At 38.2% G+C, this 27,464-nt stretch overlaps 1 protein-coding gene and 1 long non-coding RNA gene across 4 annotated transcripts in view; one reads left to right on the forward strand and one right to left on the reverse strand.

The window, feature by feature from the left end:
- The window catches only part of LOC136828172 (uncharacterized), a 37,409-nt gene continuing 9,945 nt past the window's right edge, over positions 1-27,464 (forward strand). Inside the window, exons 1-3 of the long non-coding RNA XR_010849951.1 lie at positions 1-106; positions 1,039-1,214; positions 9,909-10,068. This is a non-coding gene — a long non-coding RNA (uncharacterized lncRNA). The remainder of the gene's footprint in view (positions 107-1,038; positions 1,215-9,908; positions 10,069-27,464) is intronic.
- On the reverse strand, positions 14,733-23,868 carry LOC136828168 (uncharacterized). Of its 3 annotated transcripts, XR_010849950.1 has the most exons (7): positions 23,740-23,868; positions 23,387-23,575; positions 21,411-22,254; positions 20,206-20,307; positions 18,272-18,442; positions 15,952-17,066; positions 14,733-15,918 (listed from the first exon to the last, which is right to left on the reverse strand). XR_010849950.1 is itself a non-coding variant. In XM_067085980.1 (6 exons), the coding sequence occupies exons 3-6, from the start codon at positions 22,251-22,253 to the stop codon at positions 16,383-16,385; spliced, it is 1,800 nt and encodes a 599-aa protein (XP_066942081.1). In that variant the 5' UTR covers position 22,254; positions 23,387-23,575; positions 23,740-23,868; the 3' UTR covers positions 14,733-16,382. The 3 variants fall into 3 exon arrangements, 2 of the variants coding, with proteins under 2 accessions (XP_066942081.1, XP_066942082.1); XM_067085980.1 differs by having other exon boundaries at positions 14,733-17,066; XM_067085981.1 differs by lacking the exons at positions 23,387-23,575; positions 23,740-23,868 and adding an exon at positions 22,898-23,051 and having other exon boundaries at positions 14,733-17,066.

The following is a 27,464-nucleotide window of genomic DNA, read 5'->3' on the forward strand; positions in this document are numbered from 1 at the left end:
GAACGAGTGGTGGAGCCGTTCCAGAGGCAGAGCTCTCGTAATACTACTACAACTATTACAACAACAACAACTACGACGCCTAATGACATCTTGCAAATGACATTTGGTGAGTGGATAAAGAGTATTTTATTGAAATTAATGAAATATTAAGATTAAATAATAGATTTTCTGTCTCTCTGTATATATAATACGGATTGCTTCATTTATTTTACTGCAGTATTGTATTACAGACCTTGACTATTGGTGCCGAGCCTTACACGAATTCGTATATAATTTTACTCATTTTACACATTTTTTAAAAAGGGTTTCGTGAAAGGAATTGACACAATGCAAAAATTATTATTGCAGTGCAATTTTTTCTATTTAAAACCTGTAAATGTATAATTTTAAGCCGGTAATACTGAAGACTTAGAGGCCTGCCTGGCCCGGTTCCCGATCGGGATAAGCCTGTTTAAACCGGCCTTTTATTTATGCTTTTGTTTTATGTTTAAGTCTTATTTTATGTTTGTGATGTTTACTTTTTTTTTATAATTTTTACATGTTTACATTCAATACCTTCCCCCCTTTAAGGGGCTGGTACTAGTACTAGCCTAAACACATTTTTTTTAAGGAGTTAACAGAATGTAATTGTTATTTCGATGCATTTTTTTAGCAAAATGGGTAAATTGGGTGGAATGCAGAGTATAGGGGGTCACGAATTAATTTAGGGGTCTCTCCCCCCCCCTCTTCCCTGCTAGGTTAGGACATGTCATTCAAGGTTAGGTTAGGTTGAGAAATCTACCATCTTTTTTTTATGTTTTCACGTCAATCCTCGAGGGGGCTGGTACTAAGCATAGCATCTCACGAAGCCTTTCAGAGTAAAGCGCGTGAACGATTGATGGCAAAGACCCGGGGTGATTTTTTTTATCCATTTTCTTGGGAAAACCTTATATGACATCAAATATGGTAATTTGCTTACTATAAAGCTACATATGATTTCTGAATAAACATTTATTACAGTTTTATTAACTAAATTTCTCCTTTCCCTCGTCTGACCAGACGTAGCGTCCCCGTCACCAGTGAGATGCAAGCAAGCAAGCTATAATTGGACGGACGAGAGAAAGTTCCTGGAACTGTCATTGAGAGGAAAGCAGTTGGATGACCTTGACATATGATTTTATTTCATGTTATCACAAACACTGGATAAAGTCACTAGATTCCTGCTGTGAATATAAGTAAGTTTGGGAAGGTTTTTGTAGTTTGGGAAATTATGTACTTGTTTGCAGAGGTAAAGATGAACTCAGGGTTTTGTAAACTGAAGACATAGGCTGTACAGTACATAGTACATCAAGAAATTGCTGTAATGTACATTCTGATAGCACAGAGTGAATATTGTTTGTTACATTTGCTATTATAGTACATTGGTAAAGCTACAAACCACTTATAATATACTGGGTGTGGTATTCAAATTTATGCATCGAAAGTAAGAAAATATTAGTCTCATAACTTATTCTTATCTTTTAATTGCTGTACAGTAATTGCATTTATATATACTCTGTCAGCTCTTTTGCTGTGTTGATTATTGTTTTTCATAATATTTGAAACGAGACAGTGTCATTAAAAAAGATACTAAGAATGAAGACATACAATTTTTGTAGATACTATATAGGAAAACATTTATGTGCTGTTTCCACACGCAATAAATTTAGAGTTGACGGAAGAGGAATGCTGTTGGTTTGCGTGAAAGATGCATCTCATTCCAGGAAAGTTGTTATTTGAAATGAATGGCTTAATTGACTTCTCTTGGAAGTGTCTTGAGAGTAAGGAGAAATAAAAAAACTCAAGTTGAACTCTGTACGATATCCTGCACATTTGGAAATGGAAGCTGAATACTCATTATTCTCTTTAATCAAAGAAGAAAATTCATTTTTGGAGGATAATTTAGTTTTAGACTCGTCCGTAGAGGTCAAAGTAGAACCGGAATTTGAGTTAGATGAAATTGATGCAAAGTATTCGTGCAAGGCTGAAAAGGACGAGGATCCACTGAGTTGCAGTGGAGAAAAGGGGGAAAAACTCTCCAGGGAAGAAAGCGCGGACAGTTCTCGAGAACTGCTTTCATCTGAAAAGCTTTTGTTTCAGAAATGGGGCCATGGTGGTCAAAAAGATAAAGGTGATCTTTTTGCAAATGACACTTGCACGAGGAGAAAGCCCTTTCCTTGCGCAGAATGTCCGAGCAGTTTTTCTACCTCAGGTCAACTCAAAACCCATGTGAGAACGCACAGGGGTGGGAAGCCGTTCACTTGCCCTGAGTGTCGAAAGCATTTTTCTCTCCTGGGTTACCTCAGAAATCACATGAAGTCCCACACAGGAGTAAAGCCATTCCTGTGTAGTGAATGTCCAGGTAGATTTTCTCAATCAAGTTCTCTTAGAGTGCACATGAGAATACATACAGGAGAGAAGCCATTTATTTGCACAGTGTGTCCGAGGCGTTTCTCTCTCTCGAGTTGTCTCAAAAGTCACATGAGAACTCATACTGGAGAGAAACCTTTCGTTTGCGACGAATGTCAGAAAAGTTTTTCTACGTTAAGTTACCTCAAAAGTCACATGAAATCCCATACGGGAGAAAAGCCTTTCATATGTGCTGTGTGCCCGAGTAGTTTTTCTCACTCTAATAATCTGAAAGTACACATGAGAGTTCATACTGGAGAGAAGCCATTCACCTGTGCCGAATGTCAGAGTAGCTTTTCTCACTCGAGTAGTCTCAAAGTACACATGAGAACTCACACGAGAGAAAAGCCGTTCGCGTGTTCTGTGTGTCAGAGCAGTTTTTCTCACACAGACAGTCTCAAAATACACATGAGAACTCATACCAGAGAGAAACCATTCACATGCAGTGAATGTCAGAGTAGTTTTTCTCAGTCGAGTTCTCTCAAAATACACATGAGAACGCATACCGGAGAGAGACCGTTTGCATGTAGTGAGTGTCAAAACAGTTTCTCTCACTCAGGTCATCTGAAAATTCACATGAGGACTCATACTGGAGAAAAACCATTCACTTGCGCAGAATGTCACAGCAGTTTTTCTCAGTCGTGTCATCTTAAGAGGCACATGAGAAGTCATTCTGGAGAGAGGCCCTTCACTTGTACGGAGTGTGGCAGCAGATTTACGCAGTCAGACCAGCTCAAAAGGCACATGAGAACTCACATAGGTGACAAACCTTTTACTTGTACTGAATGTCAGAGTAGTTTTTCTCAGTCAAGTTCTCTCAAAAGGCACATGAAAACACACGCAAGTTAAGAGGCAAGTCAGTCATTTTCACCAAGTACTACTGTAGCTCGTCAGCTAAGCTGTGGGGTATTGTTTTTTTATGAATTTCCAATTCCATATGTTGTGAGGGTAGCAAATAATGATCTATGTTTGTCACTATTTTTGTGTGATGATTCAGTGAGCTCATAGCTAGTAAGGTATATGCATTATATTTCTTTAATTTTGTGACTTAAAATATGACCTGAATGGTAATAGATAAAACAGTGTGCCAATTCTTTGCACTCATTATGGAAGTCCTGTAATGTCTTTGAAGCTGAATATTTAGCATAAAAACAAACTTGAATCAGAGTGTTTAACGTTAAACGACATGTGAACTTTCAATTTCTCGTGCAGCATGTCTCAAGTTAGTGGGTTTGTTAGACCTCGGGGAATAATACAGGACTTAATTTAAGTATTCTTATTCCTGTTGCTTGTTAAATCTATACAACATACAAACTTTCCAATATTCTTTAGTCTTTTCAGATTCATGTTACACTCTGGGCTTTCAAATGTCCCAAAATAACTGTAGGTCACTTTTTTAACCAGATCTTAGTGATTCCTTTGAAATTAATTTTTTCAGAATTAGTATTTGACATTGGCAGGATTTATTCTGTGCATTTGCGCATTCTGTAGACTGGTTGGACCATAATCTCAGTGATATTTTCTCTTTTATTTTCTTTACCAATATATTCTACACCTCTGATCAACGTGGTAAATAGTGGTGGGGGAATAGAAAAAAAAGAACGGAAAAAGACTTTCACGCAAGTGAATAAATGCTCTGAAAATTAAGCCAACACATGATAAATAGTACCAAATGAGGTGTCGATTTGACCAAAGCTACATTCCTTTGATAGTATTGAAAAATGCATTGTAATGTTTCATAATTAAAAAAGACTATGGGTATAACACTGAACTCATGCATTTTGATAGTCGAGAGCCATGTAATCCACATCAAGTTTCTGGAGGACTCACGAAGTCAGCACCACAATCGCTGCTGATTGTTGATGAGTGGCATCATTTTCCGATTTTTTTGTTTGGGGTAAAGGTTTAGAACTTGTGGTATGGGTGGGTGGCAAGCAAAGCGAGCCCTGTCAGCTGGGGGCAGCTCATGAGAAATTTTTGGAAACGTGTGTGCATTTTGGAGCATTTTGAAGCCATATAAGAGCTGTATTGAGTTAATAAAGCAGCAAACAGGTGTGCTACACCCACCCACATAATATTATTATTATTATTTTAAAGGTTAGGGGGCAAACCAAGTCTTTGGGGGGGCCATCAGTGTCTTGAGGGGGACAAGTGCTTCCCAGCGCCCCCCACAAATAATGCCCGTGTGTTGATGATATAGATTTGAACGTGTACACAGGATTGTTGGTGAGGATATTGAAAATGGAAGTATTTCCATTGATATTGCTTCCAAAAATGAGCAGGTGTAAGGCATAAAGAAAATTCCTCATCAGTACAAGAGAAGGTGGAACTGTTGGAAAAACTAGACGATGGTGTTTCACTGAAGAAATTTGCATTTGTAAGTTGTTGGTGCATTTGCTGTTAGCAGTGTAATTATGAGCAGCTCACTGTGGTACTGTATATTGTAATAAATAATTGTAAGTAACTGTGTTTCACTGATAAAGTACTAGTAAATTTGCTTCAGTACAAATGTATTTTATTTCCCCTGTAAAGACATTCACTCTTAATTTTAGAAAGAGTTCAAAACATCCTTAAAATTTTGAAAATGTCTGTACGGAGTATTGTTACATACAACCGTCATATATAGTGGTTGAAAAAAATGTAATTGTTCCTATGGAGATACAAACCTTTGCTTTTCATATGTGGGGTTACTCTTTACACATGTAGGCAGATGGCCATGTCTGACTGAGAACACAAAAGAATAATGTAGGTATGCCTTGGGCATGATGCCCACTGCTTCTTGGCCTACCTACGCCACTGATTGTGGCCGCAGTTGTGTGGACTCATTGTAATGAGTGCGTGATGCATGTGGTCTGGTGTCCTTCGTTTGAACTTTCTGTGGTGAGTGTTGAGTTTTGTGACTAGATTATCAGCACATATCAGTGATGCTGTACTGATAGACTGTTCCTGTGGGTTTTACAGCTCTGTAGCTGAAAGATTAGAATTCAGTGCAGTGAGTGTGACACGTGTGAGAATTCATTTTGTTCTCCATTTTTAGAATGGAGACAAAACCTGAGCTCCAACATTGTTCATGGAAGGACAGAGTGTGCAGTAAGTATACAGCATATCCTGTGGTTGATCCACATTTGGTGTGTATTACCTGTAGGGGCAATGAGTTTGCTGTGGACTCCACATGCAAGGGGTAGCTATCTCAGTGGGACATGTTTGGGAAGAGGAGAAGGAAGCAGAAGAAGGATATGTTACCCAAGGAACCCATCTTAAGCCCTTCTCCTTGACCCCCTCCCCCTACTCAGTCTCCTGCAGGAGAAATGTCTGCGAAACCTGCATCAGCGAAGAGGGACTTAGTGCTTACACCAATTAAATTCTGGAGTTACTTCTCAAATTATGGAAGGGTAGGGACGTTTCAGCAAACCAACATGGAGGCTCATGTGGCTAGCTACAGCCCATCTCTCGTGTGGTCCCCCCTTCCACCACCGAGAGGGTGAGTAGGATCCCTCCCATCCCCCCTTCCCCACCTCAGTGACAAACAAGGAGTAAGGGGGCAATTGCCCCAAACCTTCTAAGAGGTCGCAGTTGTTAGTTGGCTCCTGCACCTCCCCACCTTCCAAGCATCTAAGGGTGGGAAGTAAGTGGGAAAAGGTCACCCCAATCATTGATCAGTTGAGCTGAGCACTCTCCATCTCAAGGGAGCAGTCCTGCAAGTCATTCATCCTCCTCCTCCTCCTCTGGGTGGAGTGACTATAGGGGAGGACGACGCAGCAGGTCCTCTTCAGCGTCATGGGAAAAGGTTGGACAGGACACCCTCAGCAAGTTAGGCCAGTTATGACGCTAGTAGGGGAAGCAGGAGATCCCTATGGTTACAGGGTTCCTGGGAGAGATGGAGGCCTCCTTTTTCCTGGCTGGAGTTGCGCTGCTCAGAGTGTCGATCATCATCCAGATCCTCATCCGCTACCTCTACATCTCCATCCGGTACACAACTATGGCAGTACCTCCAGATTCAGGGAAGTGAGAGGTAAGACAGAGCTCACTGGGGTGGCACAGTTTGTTTTGATAGTTGGGGGGATGCCAGACCTGGAACTCGCAGATCTGGTCAGCCAGGAAGAAATGGTGCAGGCCAAGACAGTGACCCAGGTGGGCTACAAGAAGTTATTGCCCTGATTCAGCATAATCATGGCTTTACGGACGCAGTAGCCTCTTCTGTGCCACTTGTCCTTCTCATGGCTGGAGCAGGTGGCAGACACTGCTCCGGAGATAAGGCAACCTTTTGCCTCAGTAATAAAGTAAATAAATAAATTATAATCTTGTAAATATTATAGTGTAAAGAAACAGGATATTAAACTGTGCCCTTTCGGTGACAGAACAGGTTACACCCTTTAGGGGTGGGCTATGCCTAACAAGCTTTAAAGAGGGTTATAATTTCATGTTTATAAAGTAGAAGAGGCCATATTGCAACTGAGACAGGCAGACATCGGGGATCTGCTTTAAGTCCACATCTGGCGCATGCTGTTTGCTGATGACATCGTGATAAGCATTGCCAACAGAGGGATAGTGGAGTCAAAACTTTTAAGAAGTGGCTTGGTGGAAGTCAGTGCATTGGTCTCTGGTCTGGGGGGCTTGGCTGACCACAAGCCAATCGGAGAAACTACTTCCCCTTCTGCTGCCTTGACAAAGTAAGTACTACATCCCTGAGGAAGCCCATAGAACCCCTCTTTCTATAAATACAGCCTTCCATAGGTTGTACAATAACATCCCCTTGGAGAGATTCAAGAAGCAAGGCATTTGGTTCAACCACACAGAGGCAAGTCCTGGGACTGATGACCATAAGGGTCATACAGTCAGCTACACGGATGGATATGTGTCAGAGGTCCTCCCTGAGGGAAATCAAGAAAGTTGTCCCTGTGTCAGATGCAAGCTACTACAGATATTTAATGTAAGGAGTGACCTAAAAGGCTGCACTGTAGATACTTAAGGTTCTTTGCAGCGTCCCATCCATGGCCCCTAGCTGCAACCCCTTTTTTTCCTATCACTGTACCTCCGTTGATAATCTCTTTCTTCCATCTTACTTTCCTCAACCCTCTCCTAACAGTTGATTCACAGTGCTTCGACTGCAAAAGGTTTTTCTCCTGTTACATATTTCAATTTCAGTTTCAGTGCTGAATGACCTCATAGGTCCCAGCCTCAAATTCTATAGTCTATTCTATATTCTAAAAGGCTGCACAGCCATCTGCAGGAAAAAAACCTGTGGTTGCTTCAGAACTACAAGTACTACTTTGAAAAGGGAAAATGCTTAATGTGCAGCCATTACTTTTACTTTGCATGGTGACTTTTACATATATATATATATATATATATATATATATATATATATATATATATATATATATATATATATATATATATATATATATATATATATATATATATATATATATATTTTGTGCAAAGGTGTAAGAAGTTCTATGAATACTCGTGAATATATATAGGTGTCTATTTTATGATTGTATATATTATTTCTTTTGTCATTTACAAACAACATTCTTATTTTTTGCAAGCATATTACTAACTTTCAATGTTTTGATTATTTTCTTGTTGACAGTGAGATCTTAAATAAAAATCCTTTTGTTTCATAATTTTTGCTTTAAAATGTATTCCTCTTCATCTTTCAACCATATCAATCCCTCTGTACAGCAGGGTCGGCCGCTCGAGTCGACTTTCTCCATCTGTTCCTATTCCTTGCTTCTTCTTCCCCCAGTCCCACCTCACCCGTATCCCTCCTCGCCACATCCATCCATCCATCTGATCCGCTGACACCCAACCCTCCTCCTCCCCATCACTGGCATGTTCTTAGCTCTCTTGATTGGTTCCACCTCCTCTCCTCTTATCACATGGCCATAGCATCTCAGACGAACTTCCCGAGCCTTCTGCTTTAAAATGTATTGTCAAACTTTGTTTTTTCAATTAGCTTATTCTATGTTGTTTAAGTGATTTTATTTTTTTTATGTACCAAAACTTTCTTACTTTGTTCTGTGTACCTTGAAAATGTGTAACCATTAAGTGAAAGTAATTGGTAGTTAGTATATATTTTTCACCTGTGGTAATATGTATATATATATATATATATATATATATATATATATATATATATATATATATATATATATATATATATATATATAATTAAATCTTAGAATATATAATGAGAAGTGTATCTAAGGCACTTCAAATGGTATTTTGCAATATATATATATATATATATATATATATACACAAAGGAAAAGTACACCTATCTCACGAATATATTTTCCATTTAAACGAATATTGATAGTTATAGAAAACCACTAATTTTAAAATCATGGAAATTTATTCAATAAAACCTTCGGAAATAACTCTCAGATGATGAATTCTCATTAAAAAAAATTCAGATCCTCTTTGAAAACTTACCTAATTCAGATGAATTCAAAAGTATTAAGGCTCTTGAAATGTGCAAAAAGCTAAATGGCAAAACAATCTTGAAAAACAATGGACGAACAACAGTCAGGCCTTGTTCGTGCAACCTTCATCTGGGAAATATTAACCTGTTATTTGATGCAACGACATTCAATCTAAACAATCAAAATTTTTATATAGAGAATATATGTATATTTATTGTGGTTTTCGTAAGACTAATACGAATTATTTCATATTCGAGTTAATCTGCCATATTGATTGTGGAAGTCATTTGGCGTAAACAGAAGCATAGACTGGAAGCCTTAGATGTTATTTTAGCCGATTGATTGATTGATTGACTTTCTGCCAGAGCACATTGATGTAGCTCTTCATAAGTTATAATTAATAAATACCAGTAATCAAAAGATGAACCTTATTCATGTGGGGCAATCCCATCATGGGGCCATTGACTTGAAATTCAGGTTTACAAAGAATATTAAGGTGTTCATTCGAAGGGAGTAACAGTAGGTAAATAGGAAATACAGAAAGATCATCAGAAAAAACATTAATAAATTAATAGAAAAATAAATAAAAATTACATTATTGAAGTACAAGGATTGTATTAGGGTAGTAATGTACTGCATCTTCGCTTGAACTTCTGAAGAGGTTCCAATTTCATGGCCTCAGTAGGGAGGCTGTTCCACAGTCCAATGATGAATAATGGTGTTTATTTCTCTTTTTGGAGAAGTGAACTTCTGCAGTTTTGTGACATTTGGGAGACAGAGTCTTTATATTTCACTTCTGTCCCTTCAGCCCTTAGCTGCAACCCCTTTCATTCCTTTTACTGTACCTCCGTTCATATTCTCTTCCATCTTACTTACTGTGAGGCTTTCCTCCTTCTGTGCCTTAGAACTTTCTACTCTCAGTTTCCCTTTCAACGTGGAATGACCCCATAGGTCCCAGTGCTTGGCATTTGGTCTAAATTCTATATTTTCAGTGTCAGGAAAGTTGAATTTACCCTATAGCAAAACTAACTTGGATTTTATCATTTTCAGGTGGTATACATATAATTGTGGCATGAAGGTGAATATATCATGATGATAGCCTACAATGGAGTAATGTTTGGCGTATGCTTTGCTCTCACATCAAATGGGGAACTTTGGAAAAAGATACTTTCCACAGGGGGAAAAAACTGCTGATCTCCAAATTGACCCGGTAAGTTATTTTTGGGTGGTTTAAAGTACGTAGAATAGTTTTTTTTCTTAAGTTCCCACTGAGACCTGAAGTTATGCAGTTTATAAACATTGAAGTATTAAATGGAGGCTATAAGGAACAGTTCACAAACATTGAAGTATTAAATGGAGGCTATAAGGAACAGTTCACAAACATTGAAGTATTAAATGGAGGCTACAAGGAACAGTTCATAAACAATGAAGTATTAAATGGAGGCTATAAGGAACAGTTTATAAACATTGAAGTATTATAGAGGAACACTTCACAAACATTGAAGTATTAAATGGAAGCTACAAGGAACAGTTTATAAACACTGAGGTATTAAATGGAAGCTATAAGGAACAGCTCACAAACATTTTTGAAGTATTAAATGGAGGCTATAAGGAACGGTTCACAAACATTGAAGTATTAAATGGAGGCTACAAGGAACAGTTCATAAACAATGAAGTATTAAATGGAGGCTATAAGGAACAGTTAATAAATGTTGAAGTATATATGGAGGCTATAAGGAACAGTTCATAAACACTGAAGCACCATATGGAGGCTATAACGAACAGAGGGAGTTGCCAGATTCCAATTTGGGTTAAGTCGGCCAGAATGTAACCTTCAAACGTCTATAATCTTATCAGCCCTTTCTACCAAGCCTTTTGCCTCGACAAAAAAAAAAAAATTATATATATATATATATATATATATATATATATATATATATATATATATATATATATATATATATATATATATATTATATAATAAAATAAGATAAACAATAAAATAAATAAATAAAGTAATCTTTTTGTAAATATTATAATAGACAAAGTAATGTGTTTGAGAGTTCCTTCCCAGTTCCTGGCCCAGTCAAGTAACTTTGCAGGCAAAGTAACAAGTGTTTGAGAGTTCCTTCCCCAGTTCCTGGCCCAGTCAAGTAACTTTGCAGGCAAAGTAACAAGTGTTTGAGAGTTCCTTCCCAGTTCCTGGCCCAGTCAAGTAACTTTGCAGGCAAAGTAACAAGTGTTTGAGAGTTCCTTCCCCAGTTCCTGGCCCAGTCAAGTAACTTTGCAGGCAAAGTAACAAGTGTTTGAGAGTTCCTTCCCCAGTTCCTGGCCCAGTCAAGTAACTTTGCAGGCAAAGTAACAAGTGTTTGAGGGTTCCTTCCCCAGTTCTTGGCCCAGTCAAGTAACTTTGCAGGCAAAGTAACAAGTGTTTGAGGGTTCCTTCCCCAGTTCCTGGCCCAGTCAAGTAACTCTTTGTAGGCAAAGTAACAAGAGTTTGAGACCATTTGTTTTCCAGAAGCATAAGCGAAAGGCAACTAAGCTGTTATGAGAGAGAGAGAGAGAGAGAGAGACTGCAGACTCTGCAACTGAAAGCTGGTCGTTGTAAAATACGAGACCTCTTAAATCGTGAGAAGGATGCTTCTCAACAGTAAGACAAACATTCTCTCTCTCTCTCTCTCTCTCTCTCTCTCTCTCTCTCTCTCTCTCTCTCTCTCTCTCTCTCTCTCTCTCTCTCTCTCTCTCTCTCTCTTTTGCTACAAATGCAATTAACAAAGGATAAAATTGTCACCTTCTCTTCAACTTTTCAAACGGAAATCATAAAAAGGTAGTACTACAATAGAATCTCTCTCTCTCTCTCTCTCTCTCTCTCTCTCTCTCTCTCTCTCTCTCTCTCTCTCTCTCTCTCTCTCATGTATCAATCAAAAGCATCTGAACAGTCAAAAATGGATAAAATGGGAGATCATAATTGCTGAAGTGTACAAACCAAAATCTGGGACAACTTAAATCTTTTGACTCTTTCTCCCTAAGTTTTTTTTTTCCATCGTTTTAGGAGGCTGAAGGTGGTCGTGGAGAATAAAAAAATATTTGTGCTTTAAATTTTGCACTCCATGAATATATTTTTCTGCATCAAAACGGTGAGAGATGCTTTTGAAATATGTACAGTAGAATTTCAAATTCCTGGCACTGATAAAAATTGTGTCGGTTTTGATGATCGTCAAGATTAGGCTGCATTGTCTTCCCCCTTATCCATCATTTTTTATAGACTGAAGTCATTCCGAAAGATGAAATCTTCACCATACGTACATGAAATTGTGCTTTTTCACAAGGAATGAAAACTAAACGACAAAACCCCTTTCATTTTGCACAAAATAAGAAAGTGTGAAAGTATATTCACTGACTGATCGTGTTCTTCTTGTCGAGTTACCACAAGAACCGTTCTTTGTTCCCATTCCCAGAAACAGACAAATTCTCTTATTTTTCTCTCAAATTCCAGAACCAGCGAGAAATCTATGCACCGTTTCTCTTTCCATTTATTCATTTTGCACTTTTCACGTTTCGTTAATTCAGTTTCCTTTAATTATGTTCCTTATTTTTGTCAAGAAGTTGGGAGTGTGTGAAGTTAGAGTGTTACGTCACGAAACAAAGTCGCACTAAGTTAGTGATTCAATTCCTCGTCCTTTCTGAATAATGGCTGTTTATTTATAATGAAAACGGAAGTTAGGCGAATCAGACACGTTTATCAAGAGGCATATGAAATGAAGATTCGCCGAATGCAAGAAAATCGCCCGTTCAGAGCGAATTTTATCGGAAAAATGGCAGAAGACCACAATCCCTGCCACTGGGACCCCGAGAAGAATGGCCTCCAGACGTAAAGGAAACTTTTAAGGTCGGTTGAATTAATTTCTAGACTTCGTTGAGGCATTATAAGCCTTGCTAGACGTCTGTTAGACATTTAGACATTTAATGGTTCTTCCTAGGTTTATTATTTCGTTTTTTCAAGGTACTTGGAGGCCGAAAGTTAGAGGTTTTTAAACGGTCGGGGATCCTAACCTTGCGGAATGCCTTTTATCTTCTTTAGTTTTCCCGTAAAAGAAAACTGTTGTGCCGTTGTCTCTCCGTACGCACGTTTTCTATCCGCCCTCAGATCTTAAAGACATGTCAAATTGCAGCCCTCTGGCCTCAGTAGGTTTTATTTTAGGGTTAAAGTTATCCATGATCGTGCATCTGGCAACAGTACAAGACAGGCCACCACTGGACCGTGGCCAAAGCTTCGTGGGCTGTGGCTCATACAGAAAATCGGTTGCGCCGAAGATATTTCGGCACATTTTTTACTTGTTTTATATAGACTTTTTTAAAGGTTACTTAGGCTATTACTTTTCCCCTTTTTCAGAATGCTTACACCAGTTGAAAGGTTTCGGTAATTCTACATATTAGCTCCGAACCTTTTTTTACCTTTTCAACTGGTTTTTTCTACGCTTTTAGGGGTTCTGATACTGGCGGTGCATCTGTTTGTTGTGGGCCAAATGGAATGTCCCTTCGCCGTGTTTAGTACTGGCCCCGGGGGGGGGTTGGGTACCCATACGTTAACAAGTTATCGCACTTGCCGGACGGGATATGAACCGTTCGAAACAAGGCGTACCCGTGCTCTGTCTTGTGAAGATCGCGTATGGAAACCCCTTGTTGGATGGACTTTAGGGGTTAATTACAGGTTAATTACACTCGAGGGCCAAAAATTAAAGGTAAATTCATAATTAGCAACCAAAAAACTGTAGAAAAAGTTAGAAGGCAGTCACTGCCGCAGAGCTACTATATAGTTCTACCAAGGTTTTTATTCAGCCGCAGAGCAGTCTCAAGGAAGTCCCAGTAGTCTATAGGCATAATTATATACTTTATATATAAATTTTTTACATTTGTCTCATATTACTTTCGAGTAATAGATAATTATATACTTTATACATAGGCTATATTTTTTATATTTATTTCATATTACTTTCGAGTAATAGGCCTATGCTTGTTTCTGTTTTGTTAGAATGAAAATGTCTTTTTTATCAACTGTGTGATTGCGCTGTTTTCCATTTCTAGCCTGAATAGACCATTTCAGATGTGCCCTATGCTAGGTTAGTTACTGTAGTCACACTAGGCTAAGTTCCTGTTCAACTGATGTTGCCAAATTGTGGTGTAGGCCTTAAATTATGTTTACCTAAAGGTCTGATTGTGACTCGTGAAGGTTTCTGCTATTAAATGTAAACCAAGTTGCCCCTTTTTCTTCAAGAGTTAGGTCAAGTTATAGCCTAGGCCATCGCGTACGTGCTCTTCAGTGAAAATTTTTGCTGCGGCAGTTGCTGAATCATTGTTTTCAAAATGTTGAAATTGTGCATTCTTTGTAACAGGGCAATATAAACTGTGTATTTTTTTTACAGAAATTCTGTATATTTTTTTGATAGGCTTATGTATGCCTTCTAAAGTGTAGGCTATATATTTTAAGGCACATGTGTTGATGTCTGCACGAGGTTTTGTGTTTTTCTTAGTAGGAAGCACGGTGTTTTAGCCATATAGGCTAATGCATTTTGAGCATAAGTATTTTGCCATAATGACTGATTTACAGGATCTTTTAACATCCCTCGAAGCGAGCAGGCTAAAAGTAACGTATGGTCTCTTGTATTTCAACAGAGATCTTTCACATTCACGATTGATCCCTGATCCCCTTTATCTGCTGAGAGCAGCACTACACCAAATGAAAGTCCTTCAAATGAAGGCATCGTGCTTACCCCATATGGAAAATGGGAAAGAGCATTTTAAACGAAGAAGAAGAAGAAGATTCCAATGACACACTTGTCATGTTAGTTTGTTTTAGGCTAATAAGAACATTAGTTTTGATATTACCGTATTTAATGGCAGGTCTATCATGAAAGAACAGAATTGCAACAAAAACCAACAAATATGATTGACATCAATAAGACTTTCGTTATAGAACATACAGGTTAAAGCTAAACCTCACTATTAAAACTATATCAACTGAAGACACCATATTTAATGTTTATTTCATGTTTTGAAATGTAAAATACTGTATGATTATAAAGTTTTAAGCCTACCTTGAAAACCTCAAGTTTCAAACCCAGCTTACTCAACAATTTGTTAGCTACCGGGATATGATGAAGTATATTACACCCCCTGCTACTTCTGAAAATACACAAGTACTTATCTTAGTACAAAAATCTAAAAATAATTAATTTTCCTTGAAGTTGTGAAATGTGAAATTTCACACATGGGATCCCTAGAAAAAGGAAAAAGAAGAATCCAATAAAGTGTAAGTCTTGTCAGCCCTTTCATATAGTTTATATAAAATTTATGCAGGAAACTTTGTGAAATTAACTGCTACAAATTCATGTAGTACTGCAGAATCTTTTATTTTAATATAATCCCCAAAATTTGATCATTTTTCTCTGTGTTCTTCAGGCAAAACTGTGAAATGATCCTCGCACGTACTTTTCTTTGAAGGGTGAGAATTTACACACAAAATTGTAAAAAGAAAAAAGAAATAGGTACCAAATACAAAAATATTGCTGGAAAATGGTTATACAAAAATATTTCTGGAAAATGGTTATACAGTGGACCCCCATCTATTCACGGTTCTGGATTCGCGGACTCACTTATTCGCGGATTGTTTCTATGGAATGTATATACACATTTGCAGAAATTCGCCTATTCGCTGTATTTTTCATAGAGAAATATTCACAAATTAATATATTTTCATATTTTCGTGACTAAATGCACTTTTTGTGATAGAACTATTAAAATGTTCAGGTGTAATCGTTTTTAGAGGGTTTCTTCGCTGTTTTGAACTATCACAGTAGGCAGTTACAAGCGTCTTTAGAGTGGTCCTAGTATTCGCGGAATTTAGCTATTCGTGGGGGTAGTGTTACGTATCCCCTGTGAATACCAGCGGTCGACTGTATAAATATAATTTTGGAAAATGGTTATATGTATTTGAAAACTCCAGAACCTCTTCATAATATTTTGAAGACTGTCTCTTTCTAAAGTGTCCTGTAAACTGTAACTGTCTCTTTCTAAAATGTCCTGTAAACTGTACAATATTATCAGAATTGATATAGCATTCAGGTAGAACCTACACAGAATATGGTGGAAAAGATGACATTTTCCCAATTTTGAATAAAAATAGGTAACATAGTGTCTTGTAATAGCAAAAGAGCATTCCAATCATCAGTGACTTAAAAAAAATCTAGCTTCATTCAGTAAATTTTCTTTGTATCCAGTGATGCAAGATAGTTAGTTGTACTTTGTTTAAAATTCAGCTAATTGAATACTTTCAAGATTGAATTTTTGGGCCTCAATTGCTTCTTTACCAACTTTCAGGAGGAATATCACATTCCAAATGTCTTTTTCAGAATTTCTTTCAGAAATTTCGTATTTCTTCTTACAACATTAGCCAGTTCTCATTCTCAGTTTGTGTGCAGCCCAAAAACAGTGTCCCCCATGGATGACTTGCAGCTTCCGTTTATTTTAGTTGTCTTTTATAACAAGACCAGAGTCCAATATAGTCGGCATCTTAAATTTGCGGCGCTTTACTGCTTCTTCAATAATCTGAAGATTTTTGGTTACCACTCCCAGAGTCTCAGATTTGTCTACCAGACGACGTGATCCTGAAGAATAAGGATCCGCACCAGCCCGAGGGAAGGCATAAAGATCCTCTTGAACATTGTCAATTGGCGGAGAAGAATATGGGTCTCTTGAAAACTGACGGAATTTGTTGGGGGAATAAGGGTCCAGCTCATCATCGTAGTGTGGTCTTAAGGAACGCTGGGGAGCCTCGTTTATCGACGACTTGTACCACACAGAGAAACGCAGAGAGTTGCCAGACAGTGAACACGTCACAAGGCCTGGAGTGATGTTCGTTTCCGTCAAAGACGTCCCATTTATGTTTACTCCACGACCGTCGCCTTCCCAGCACAGTCGTCCTCTTCCACGTGGACAGTCTTTTTCCGGTGCTTCTTTCATGTTCGAGCCAAGAAAAGACTTGTCTCCCTCGCCAGTGCAGAGTTGAAAGAACGCTTTCTTTCCTGATGCTTCCCTGGCGGGAGACAGAGCTTCCATCTGGATGTAAGTCGTTTCCTTCTTACCTCCTCCCCAAGACAAGTCCAAAAACACCTGAGGGCACTGCTTCCCTAGAGCCACAATTTCGTCGTACTGAAATCAGGAACATGAATTACATATATTTTTCAAGCAGAAGAGGCATTAAAATAGTCGCCTGTGCATTGAGGTGCTAGGAGCGAAAGGACATAATGTGTACTGTACTTGGCCTCCAAAACTAATAAATGTTTTGTTTTTACATTAACTGAAAGTTATTGTTTAAAATTTGAATCAAACTATACTTCTTTTGCCGAACTTAGTTGCCATTCTTGAGTTTGAACGTCACTGCCAGTAATTTTAGCTTACTCTTACTTAGGTGCACATACTGCATCATTGCGAGTTGCAGATACTCAGATAAACGTATTGAGCAGAAGAGGAAACAATGTTATCTAGCTTTTCATATAAATTGCTAATCACCTTCCTTGTCTTCACCTTTGCCCATTTCTGTGTGAGGACACTATTTCCTGTCAACCTTCTCCACCACCCTCTGTCTAATGCATCTTGACCAGACCACTGTAGTCTTCTTTCCTGGGTGGCCTTCGATACTTCCCGTACCTTAACTGTTCGTCTATTTCTGGCATGTAAATATTAATTGCTAATATACCCCACTAACCCCCTACAAGACCAGAATCACCTTTTCCTTTGATAACTGAACTCCGATATGTATGCTCTCTAACTTTCCCCCTCGTTCAGTGGAACAATTCCCACGCAACCTCTCTCGTGCATCACCTTCACACGCTTTAAATCACAAGACTTTTTAGCTCTAAAGCAAGGTTACTTATTAGCTTGTTTGAAGTCCTCAGAAATGAACCTATCAGAGGATATAAGTACGCACTGTACTATATTTCAGTTCATAAATAAGATTTGCAATGAAAATTGATTATATTTTGAATTTTTGGCATGTTTTGAGATAATAATTAGAAAACATATGGAATCAGTGATAATGTTTTTGGCAATTTTGCAATTAATATCACAAAATTAAAAAAAAATAATAGGCACCATCTGGCAACCCTGCTTGCGCCCCCCTTGGAAGCTTCTGGCACCCCCTTAGGGGGTCGCACCCCCCAGTTTAAGAATCACTGGTTTAGGAGCAGGGAGGTGGAGGGAAGGAGAAGAATAGGAAGGTCAAAGTTCAGGTGGAAGGACAAAATAACAAATGACATGCATGAGAAAGGTTTAGGAATTCAGAATGCACTGGACGGAGGAGGGTGGAGAAGGCTAATTGGAAATGGCGACCTACAAAATTTGAAATGTGTACTCACGGGTAAAATAACGGCGTCCTCCGGCGGTGACTGCAGTTTCAGTGCGTGCAAAAGCAGGCTTTCGCCACTTTGTGTTACGGGGGCAGATTTGGACTTGGACTGAACTGCCCATACTGGGGCAAGGCTAGTCAGGATTTTCAGGTCATTCTTGGTCAGGTGATCTTCAGAATCCTGAAATACAGAGAAAGTCCTGCTTCACCAAGTAAGAAATGCTTATTTTTGGGTGCTCATCTAAATCTAGAGTTAGACATTACTCAAGGTTCTTTGCAGCATCCCTTTGGCCCCTAGCTGCAACCCCATTCGTTCGTTTTACTGTTCCTCCGTTCAGATTCTCTTCCATCCATCTTACTGTCCCCCCTCTCCTAACAATTGATTCATAGTGCGATTGTGAGGTTTGCTTCCTGTTACACCTTTCAAAGCTTTTTAGTATCAGTTTCCGTTTCCGTGCTGAAAAGTTAAGTATACCTTAGTTTTACCAGACCACTGAGCTGATTAACAGCTCTCTTAGGGCTGGCCCGAAGGATTAGACTTATTTTACATGGCTAAGAACCATTTGGTTACTTAGCAACGGGACCTCCAGCTTATTGTGGAATCCGAACCACATTATAGCGAGAAATGAATTTGTATCACCAGAAATAAATTCCTCTAACTCGTCGTCAGCCGGCCGGAGACTCGAACTCGGGCCTAGCGAGTGCTAGTCCACAGCTCTACCGACTCGCCTAACAAAGAGCTGTTTCAGTGCTGAATGACTTCATAGTTCCTGTTGCATGGCCATTGGCCTAAATTCTTCATTCTGTTCTATTCTAAATCTAAGAGTTTTAAAATTCCTTGTTAGGAACCTAACCTAACCTATACACCTACCTGATCAGCTACAATGATGGCCCCAACTCAACTCTGTTGGAGTAAGGATTTCATAGTGACATGATCTTGTATAGTCTCCCAGTTCCTGCTTTTGCTAAGTAAACTGTTGTTAAGAGGGAAGAGCACGTTCCAAAATTTTTATTCAATAATATCAGTGTCAGGTATTTTTTGAGATCCTGAATAACTCCAGGGTTTGTGTGTGTGAATGCTAATATATACATTGAGAAAGTTATGAGCCTCAGTGATATGAAACAGAACTAAGGATTTCACACTTTTCATCGGTTGTTATTTTTTGCAGTGCGGTAGCATCTCGGCTTCGACAGTCGTTTTGGGGGTCTGGCCTCTCCGATAAGTAACAAAGACCAGGGAATTGTAGCTAACAAGTACTAAAATCCACTAAGTTGAGCTAAGAAATTGGTCGTAGGAAGAAGAGGTGTTGGGAAGTACAGAAAGATATCTCACTTATTAAAAAGAAACGAGAGATTAGTAAATAAATAAATAGATAGAATGTGTTAAAATGCTAGAGTGGGCTTCTAGACCAATGTAAAGTATTGTTCTGAATATAGCACCCATAATTCCTTGCAGTGTTTTGGATACTGAAGAAGTGCTTTAGAAGAAATTAGGGTATGAAAATTTTAAACTAGTGCTATAGAACCTTAGTCCCCATTGGGGGCATTGTTAGTGCCATCAGTGCACCTCACGAAGTGTACTGTAGGCATTACTTGAGGTTCTTTGCAACATTGGCCCCTAGCTGCAACCCCTTTCATTGCTTTTACTGCACTTCCATTCATATTCTCTTTCTTCCATCGTACTGTCCACCCTCTCCTAACAATTGTTTCGTCGTGCAACTGCGAGGTTATCCTCCTGTTACACCTTTCAAACCACCTTTATTCTCAATTTACCTTTCAGCGCTGCATGACCTCTTAGGTCCCAGCGCTTGGCCTTTGGCCTAAATCTTATATTCCTATCCTGTAGAACCTTAGTGAACATTTCTCATTACAGAACAGCTCTGCAGGTGATTAATGTTCATCGCTTTATGTACTAACCTTCGATTTCATGCTTTATGTACTAACCTTCGATTTCATATAACTGAGCAGGGCAGACACTGTTGGTGAGAACAACTTATTGTGCCAGTATTTGGTCATCTGCAGAATTTGGCCGTGCCTGCTGTATTGCTGTAAATAAAAGGAGAATCAAACGAACATCACGGTTATCGAAGGTAGTATGACATGATTTAGGTCACTGAAAGTGAGAAATGAAATCTTGTTAAAAACAGCATTACATATTACCATGATTTAGAAGATGAACGCTATTCGTATGGAACAAGTCCATAGGGCCACTGACTTGAAATTCAGGCTTCCAAAGAATATGTTGTACAAGACCATAGGGGCCACTGACTTTGAAATTCAGGCTTCCAAAGAATATGTTGTACAAGACCATAGGGGCCACTGACTTGAAATTCAGGCTTCCAAAGAAGATGTTGTACAAGACCATAGGGGCCACTGACGTGAAATTCAGGCTTCCAAAGAATATGTTGAACAAGACCATAGGGGCCACTGATTTGAAATTCAGGCTTCCAAAGAATATGTTGTACAAGACCATAGGGGCCACTGACGTGAAATTCAGGCTTCCAAAGAATATGTTGTACAAGACCGTAGGGGCCACTGACTTGAAATTCAGGCTTCCAAAGAATGTTGTTCATTAGGAAGAAGTGAGAGGAGGTAGAGGGAACTACAGAAAGAAGAGTTCTCACTTATTAAAAAAATTAATAAATAGATAAAACTGTATTAAAATGCAAGATGAATAGTAGTATATTAGGGTAGTAATGCATTGCACCTTTGCTTAAGCTTTGCCGAGTGTTTGAAGCTCAGTAAAATCCGGGAATACTTAAAACCCCTCTAAAAACACTTAGAACTGCTTATTTTGATAGCCCAAATGCAAAAAATGCTTATACCAGAGTACTTTAATAGTTTTATCACAAAAAGGTCATTTAGTCGTGAAAATTATATGAAAATACAGTAATTAGTGAATATTTCTGTGTATAATACTGCGAATGGGCGAATTTTCTGTGAATAATGTGTATATTCATTCCACAGATAAACCCGCGAATAAGTGAGTCCGCGAATCGTGAGACCGCGAATACGGGGGTTTTACTGTAACTGGTACGGTTCCTTTCAAAAGGGGCTTTAGAAGCGTTCCCCTCATCAAAACTGTCTGAAGCAAGTGTAAAATCTGCAACAGTGCAGCATTTTCAGCTTCTTCTTATCAAGAATCTTACCTCATCACATTGCTGGAGCGCAGTGAAGTCGTTTGTTTTCTCTCTCGTTGACTGGATCCAGTTTTCGATCTCTTTTCGACAGCGCTGACCTGCGTGACAAGCACCTTCCGTGTCCTCGATGGTCTCACTTTTCTTTAGGACTGTGTGAAAGTCTGACATTTTCCTCTCTGATTGACTTCCTTCAGACAAGAAGGATTTAATCACATCTTGTTCCTTTTTAATCATCGTTTTCAAAACGGTTTGACCCTGAAGAATTTCCTGAAAAGCCTCTAATTGCTTGTCCACTTTGGCGTCGTAGGAGCTTAATTTGTCTTGATAATCTTGAAGATGGGTAATGTAATCATTTCTTAATTTTGCAGACACCTTCATTTGTTCCTTTTCTCCCTCTTTCATTCTTTCCAAGGCATCTCTTGCGGACAAAGCAGGACACGAGGGAGGAGGGTGGTCCACAACAGTGCAGTCGCGACATATCCAGACCTCGCATTTGCCACACCAGAAAAGTCGGAACGATCCGTGTTCGCCGCAGATGCCAGCGTGGAGCTTGGGTTCCTGTGACAAGGGCTTAGCCTTGGTCAGAGAAGGCTTCCAGCGAGAAGTTGTTGGCAGCGTTTCTCTGCTTGCTCTGAGCGATCCTGCCACTTTAAGCAGCGTATAATTGACTGAAACCTCACCGGCATTATCGATTGCGTGAGTCTTTCTGCAAGACGGACAGAGAAGTGGCCCTTCCTTCAGGCTCTTAATAATACAAGTGTGGCAGAAGCTGTGTCCACATGGCAAGGTGCGGGGAAGGCGGTCGCTCTCATCAAAGCCTTGGAAGCAGATATCACAGTCCAGACTTTCCATTCTGGGGAGAGAAATTTATACGAACTAACAAATGTTTAGAGCAAGGTACTCTAGGACAGTTAAAGCGAAGTATTTTGACTGAAACGAAACTATTATTCTCTGAAATTTTACAAGCATTAGAAACTGAGGTTCACTTGTACAGTACTTATTTCATTTTTGCATATATGAATTACTTCTTTTCATAATGCATACTCTGAATTGGATATTTGAAATAGGTATGAATTGTCTTTTTTCTTCATAGAAAAAATATAAAAACAAAAAAAGGTGCAGTAAAATATTCATCAAAATATATAATTTTCCAATAATGGGTCCACCACCTCTCTACCCATAGGGGGGTAGTGCCATCAGTGCTCCTCGCGTCTTGCACTGTAGGCATTAGTACTTATAAGGTTCTTTGTGGTGTCCCTTCAGCCCCTAGCTACAACCTCTTTCATTCCTTTTACTGTACCTCCATTATTATTCTTACTTCCATCTGACTTTCCACCCTCTGCTAACAATTGTTTCATAGTGCAACTGTGAGGTTTTCCTCCTGTTACCCCTTCCAAACCTTATTACTATGAACTTCCCTTTCAGCGCTGAATGACCTCATAGGTCCCAGCGCTTGGCCTCTGGCCTAAATTCTGTATTCCAATCCAGTCCATTACCTCTCTATCTCTTTCACAGTAAGAAGAAATGAAACTGCATTCAGTAGTTTTCTTGGCTTTCCTGTCGTTTAACTGGGTGCGAAAGATCTTTGACCACTTACACAAAGATTAGCAATCACATGATCACCAGATGCTTTGATCTGTCGCGCAGGAAAGTCTACAGCACAAATCAAATCACTGAGATGTGGCAAGGCTTGTGCAATTTCCCAGCTGAATTTGTCATTTTCTGATGATATCAAAAGGTTCAAGAGAATCTGAGGTGCAAGAGCTATAAAACATTGCACAATAGGTGGGTTAAATCTGTAGCGTTAACAAGGAACCCAACATGGACAGGCCGGTGAATCAGAGATAGCAGAACTGTGGAGATTACGGTAAAATTTGGTTGAGCTATGGCTGCGTGTTTGGTTCAAAGAGGCTTACTGTAAAACTTACCCACAGTAGATTAGAAATGTGTAAGACAAGTTTCTTCACGACTTATAAAATATTTACCTTAGGCTGCTGGTGCCCTTACCGGCAAAGGTTTCTAACTGACCAGAATCTTACACCTTGTGTCCAAGAAATGTCGATTTATCCAGTACCCAGACAAAAAGGAGGTTGTTGATGCAGTGGTGAAGAAGCCCTTAAAACGAATTTAATCAAATCCGGCTCGGTATCTCCCTCTCACTTGCAACGCTCTCGCTGATAAGGAGGATGATAACAGTATCAGAATGTTAGTCACCAGATAATACATACCCTGCTTTCTTTTCTAATGTTGGGTAAATTTTAAATTTAATGAGGATAAACATTCAAAATTGATTGTGGGGCTATGTTATACACCTTGACAAAATATTAAGGACACATACACTATTTTATTGGTCCTACAAGTTCAAGAGTTTGGCTAGAAGGGTCCTCCCTCTCGAAATATCTTGAGAGACAGGAGTGCTCTCAGGTGACGTGTCCGACGCTGGGACTCCAAAGATAGCCATTACACTTCAAGCTGGAATTCAGATAGGCGTGGTTGACACACACACACACACACAGGAAAATTTGTCATACCGTACAGTTATCTAGCGAGTGGCATAGTTCAAACCACAGCAAGTTACCTTGTTTAGTGCTCATTGTGTTTAAGCCTTTTAGGAATGCAAAACTTTCAATTAGAAATCAAGAACAAAACAGTGTTTTCCATCAGTACAGTATTTATTGTGATACACAAAATATTATATATGTAATTAAGTACATTTTTAAAATAAAATGTATATTGATTACATTCAGAGGTTTAAGCTTTATTACTGTATTTTAATGCTACTCTTATGATAAATGCAGTCTCATCATCGCCAAAATTCTCTTGAGATGTTGTTAGCTTAAATGAGGGGAATTTTAAAGGAATGCCATTAATGGTTACATAGTAAATTTTCTCTGCATGAAAACAATATACCATCAAAATAATCATATGGTCAGGGCTCAGGTCTTTAACTCAGAAACTAAATGGCAATCTAAAAAAATGTTCCCCTACTACCCACTTGGTATCTGACTTGCCACCCACTCTAACAATTGTGAAGTTTTCCTCCTGTTACACCTTTCAGACCTTCTTACTATGAATTTCCCTTTCAGCGCCGAATGACCCCATAGGTCCCAGCGCTTGGCCTTTGGCCTAAATTCTGTATTCCAGTTCCAGCCATCAGGATGTTCTTGTTGCCTTTTGACTCTGTGCTGTAGAAATAGGCCCACAGACACTCACTTGAACATTCTGACGTATGATGGAAGGGTGCGTGGGGCAAAAAAAGTTGAGGACCACTTGGCTAGTGCCAGTTTGTGTTCGGACACTTGGTGCAGCCTTTAACTGCAGCAGGCATTGCGGGAGGAGGACGACTTATCCAAACACAGGATCTTTCTTGGATGGTGACCCTCAAGGGTTTTAACCCGCATGCATCCACCTTTGCGGCGTGTTTAGTACAAGCCCGTTAGGGGTGACCGAAAAAACTTACACAGAAGGCTGTGAATATCATGAAGATAATGACATCCAAAAAGTATTAGCCCTAGATAACGACCCCCGAAAACCCTTGGCCGGTCAATATCTAGGAAAGATATGAAATGAGAAGAATTTTGTTTTTTTGGAAGAAATAATAAAAATTTTGATAAGATTGCATGATGACCTTAAAGTTAAGTCTTCTCGTAAACATGCGTAATTATCATACCGTCAGAATAATCATTTGGACAACGTTTAGGTTTTTATTTGAGAGCTGAAATTCCCAGTTGAATATATTTGGACGAAAATCCTCAGCTGCACGCATGTAGATGTATTAGAGAGAGAGAGAGAGAGAGAGAGAGAGAGAGAGAGAGAGAGAGACCTGCACCTCAGGGTAACACGAAAAGCATGGCCAAAACCGCCTTACAAAAAATTAACAACACTCGTGTTATCTTTTTACAAAATGCTATAAATTCGAAAAATATTTATTGTTTTGATTAAAATAAACAAATTCAACGTTTGAAAACAAAAAAGGATTATTTTACCAAAGAGAATTTATTTTCTTAAGACAGGAGACGTTTTTAAGGCCTGTCGTCTTTGGTCGGGCAATTACCTTCGCTATCATAATAGAGAGGTTAGTCTATTTCATAGACTATTTTGGACTGCCTTAATGAAGGCATAGAATATACTAAATGAAGTAGATGAATTCAATGAAGAAATCTCCCTATGTTATAGAGATGTGCGCATAATAAATTGGAGTAGTCCTTGGAATATAAACAGAACTGTCTTGTATAACTCATATTGATACAGTGCGCAAACATTTCTCTCTCTCTCTCTCTCTCTCTCTCTCTCTCTCTCTCTCTCTCTCTCTCTCTCTCTATATATATATATATATATATATATATATATATATATATATATATATATATATATATATATATATATATATATATATATATATATATATATATATATATATATATATATATATATATATATATATATATATATATATATATATATATATATATATATATATATATATATATATATATTATATATATAGGCCTATATATATATTACAGTTTTCCACAAAGCTCTTTAAAGAAATTATTTATTTGCAAGACTTTTAGGCAACAGGGAAGAGAAACCAAGTAAAGCCTTTTCTATCTATTAATGTTTTCATTCTTTAATTAAATAAAAAAAAAAGACATTTGATAGTTATAAGATGTGCTGATGAAGATTTCCCTTAAAAACATAAAAAGCATCGAATATTGTTCTGTTGCAAAGCCACATTCAAATGAATGACTTTTCCCACATTGCCATTTTGATATATAACGTAGATATCCAGACTTTTTGGCCAATTTAACCGTTCTAAAAATAAGCAATAACGACAGTTTCCAAACGTTTCAGGGCTTGAGGAAATTAGCCTGATGAAACTGACCACAACTGAATGTAGATAAATAAGAGATATGAATCTGCTTATTATCATAATAAAATAACTAAATTATAGGTAAAGATAGTCGGACTTAAGTGACCAACTCATCTTACCATTATGGTTTATTTTTTTTAAATTGACATAACTTAAAAAGCTGTATGTAACCCGGTCTGTAACTGGTAGGTTATAGTTTATCATATTTCTGAAGACTAATATTATTTAGTAACTACAAATTTTTTTTTTTTTTTGTAGTCTACCTTTGAGGCAAAATACCTAGATGTTGGGAGGTTACAGTTGGCCGACTTGACCCAAACTGTAAACTGGCGCTTCCCACAGTTCTTTACTGTGTCTATTGAATAATTAAATGTTTATAAACTATTTCCTGTAGCCTCCATTTAATTACTATTTATAAACTGTTCCACATAGACTACATTTAATACTTCAATGTTTATAAACTGTTCCTTATAGCATCCATTCAGTACTTCAGTGTTTATAAACTGTTCCTTATAGCCTCCATTCAATACTTCAGTGTTTTTAAACTGTTCCTTATTGCCTCCATTTAATACTACTTTGTTTTTAAACTGTTCCCTATAGCATCCATTTAATACGTCTTTGTTTATAAGCAGTTCCTTATAGCCTCCATTTAATACGTCTTTGTTTTTAAACTGTTACCAATAGCCTCCATTTAATATTGTTTATCAACTGTTCCTTATAGCCTCCATTTAATACTTCATTGTTTAGCAACTGTTCCTTGTAGGTTCCAATTAATACTATGTTTTTAAACTGTTCCTTATCGCCTCCGTTTAATACTTCGTTGTTTATAAACTGTTTCTTATAACCTCCATTTAATACTGTGTATAAACTGTTCCTTATAGCCTCCATTTAATACTTGTTTATAAAACTTCCTCACAGCCTCCATTTAATACTTGTTTATAAAACTTCCTCACAGCCTCCATTTAATACTTCATTGTTTATAAACTGTTTCCTATAACCTCCATTTAATACTATTGTTTATAAACTATTTCCTATAACCTCCATTTAATACTATTCATCAACTGTTCCTTATAGCCTCCATTTAATACTGTTTATCAACTGTTCCTTATAGCCTCCATTTAATACTGTTCATCAACTGTTCCTTATAGCCTTCATTTAATACTGTTCATCAACTGTTCCTTATAGCCTCC

This window comes from Macrobrachium rosenbergii, chromosome 42 (genome assembly GCF_040412425.1).
Source record: "Macrobrachium rosenbergii isolate ZJJX-2024 chromosome 42, ASM4041242v1, whole genome shotgun sequence".
In the NCBI taxonomy this organism is placed as follows: Eukaryota; Metazoa; Arthropoda; class Malacostraca; order Decapoda; family Palaemonidae; genus Macrobrachium; species Macrobrachium rosenbergii.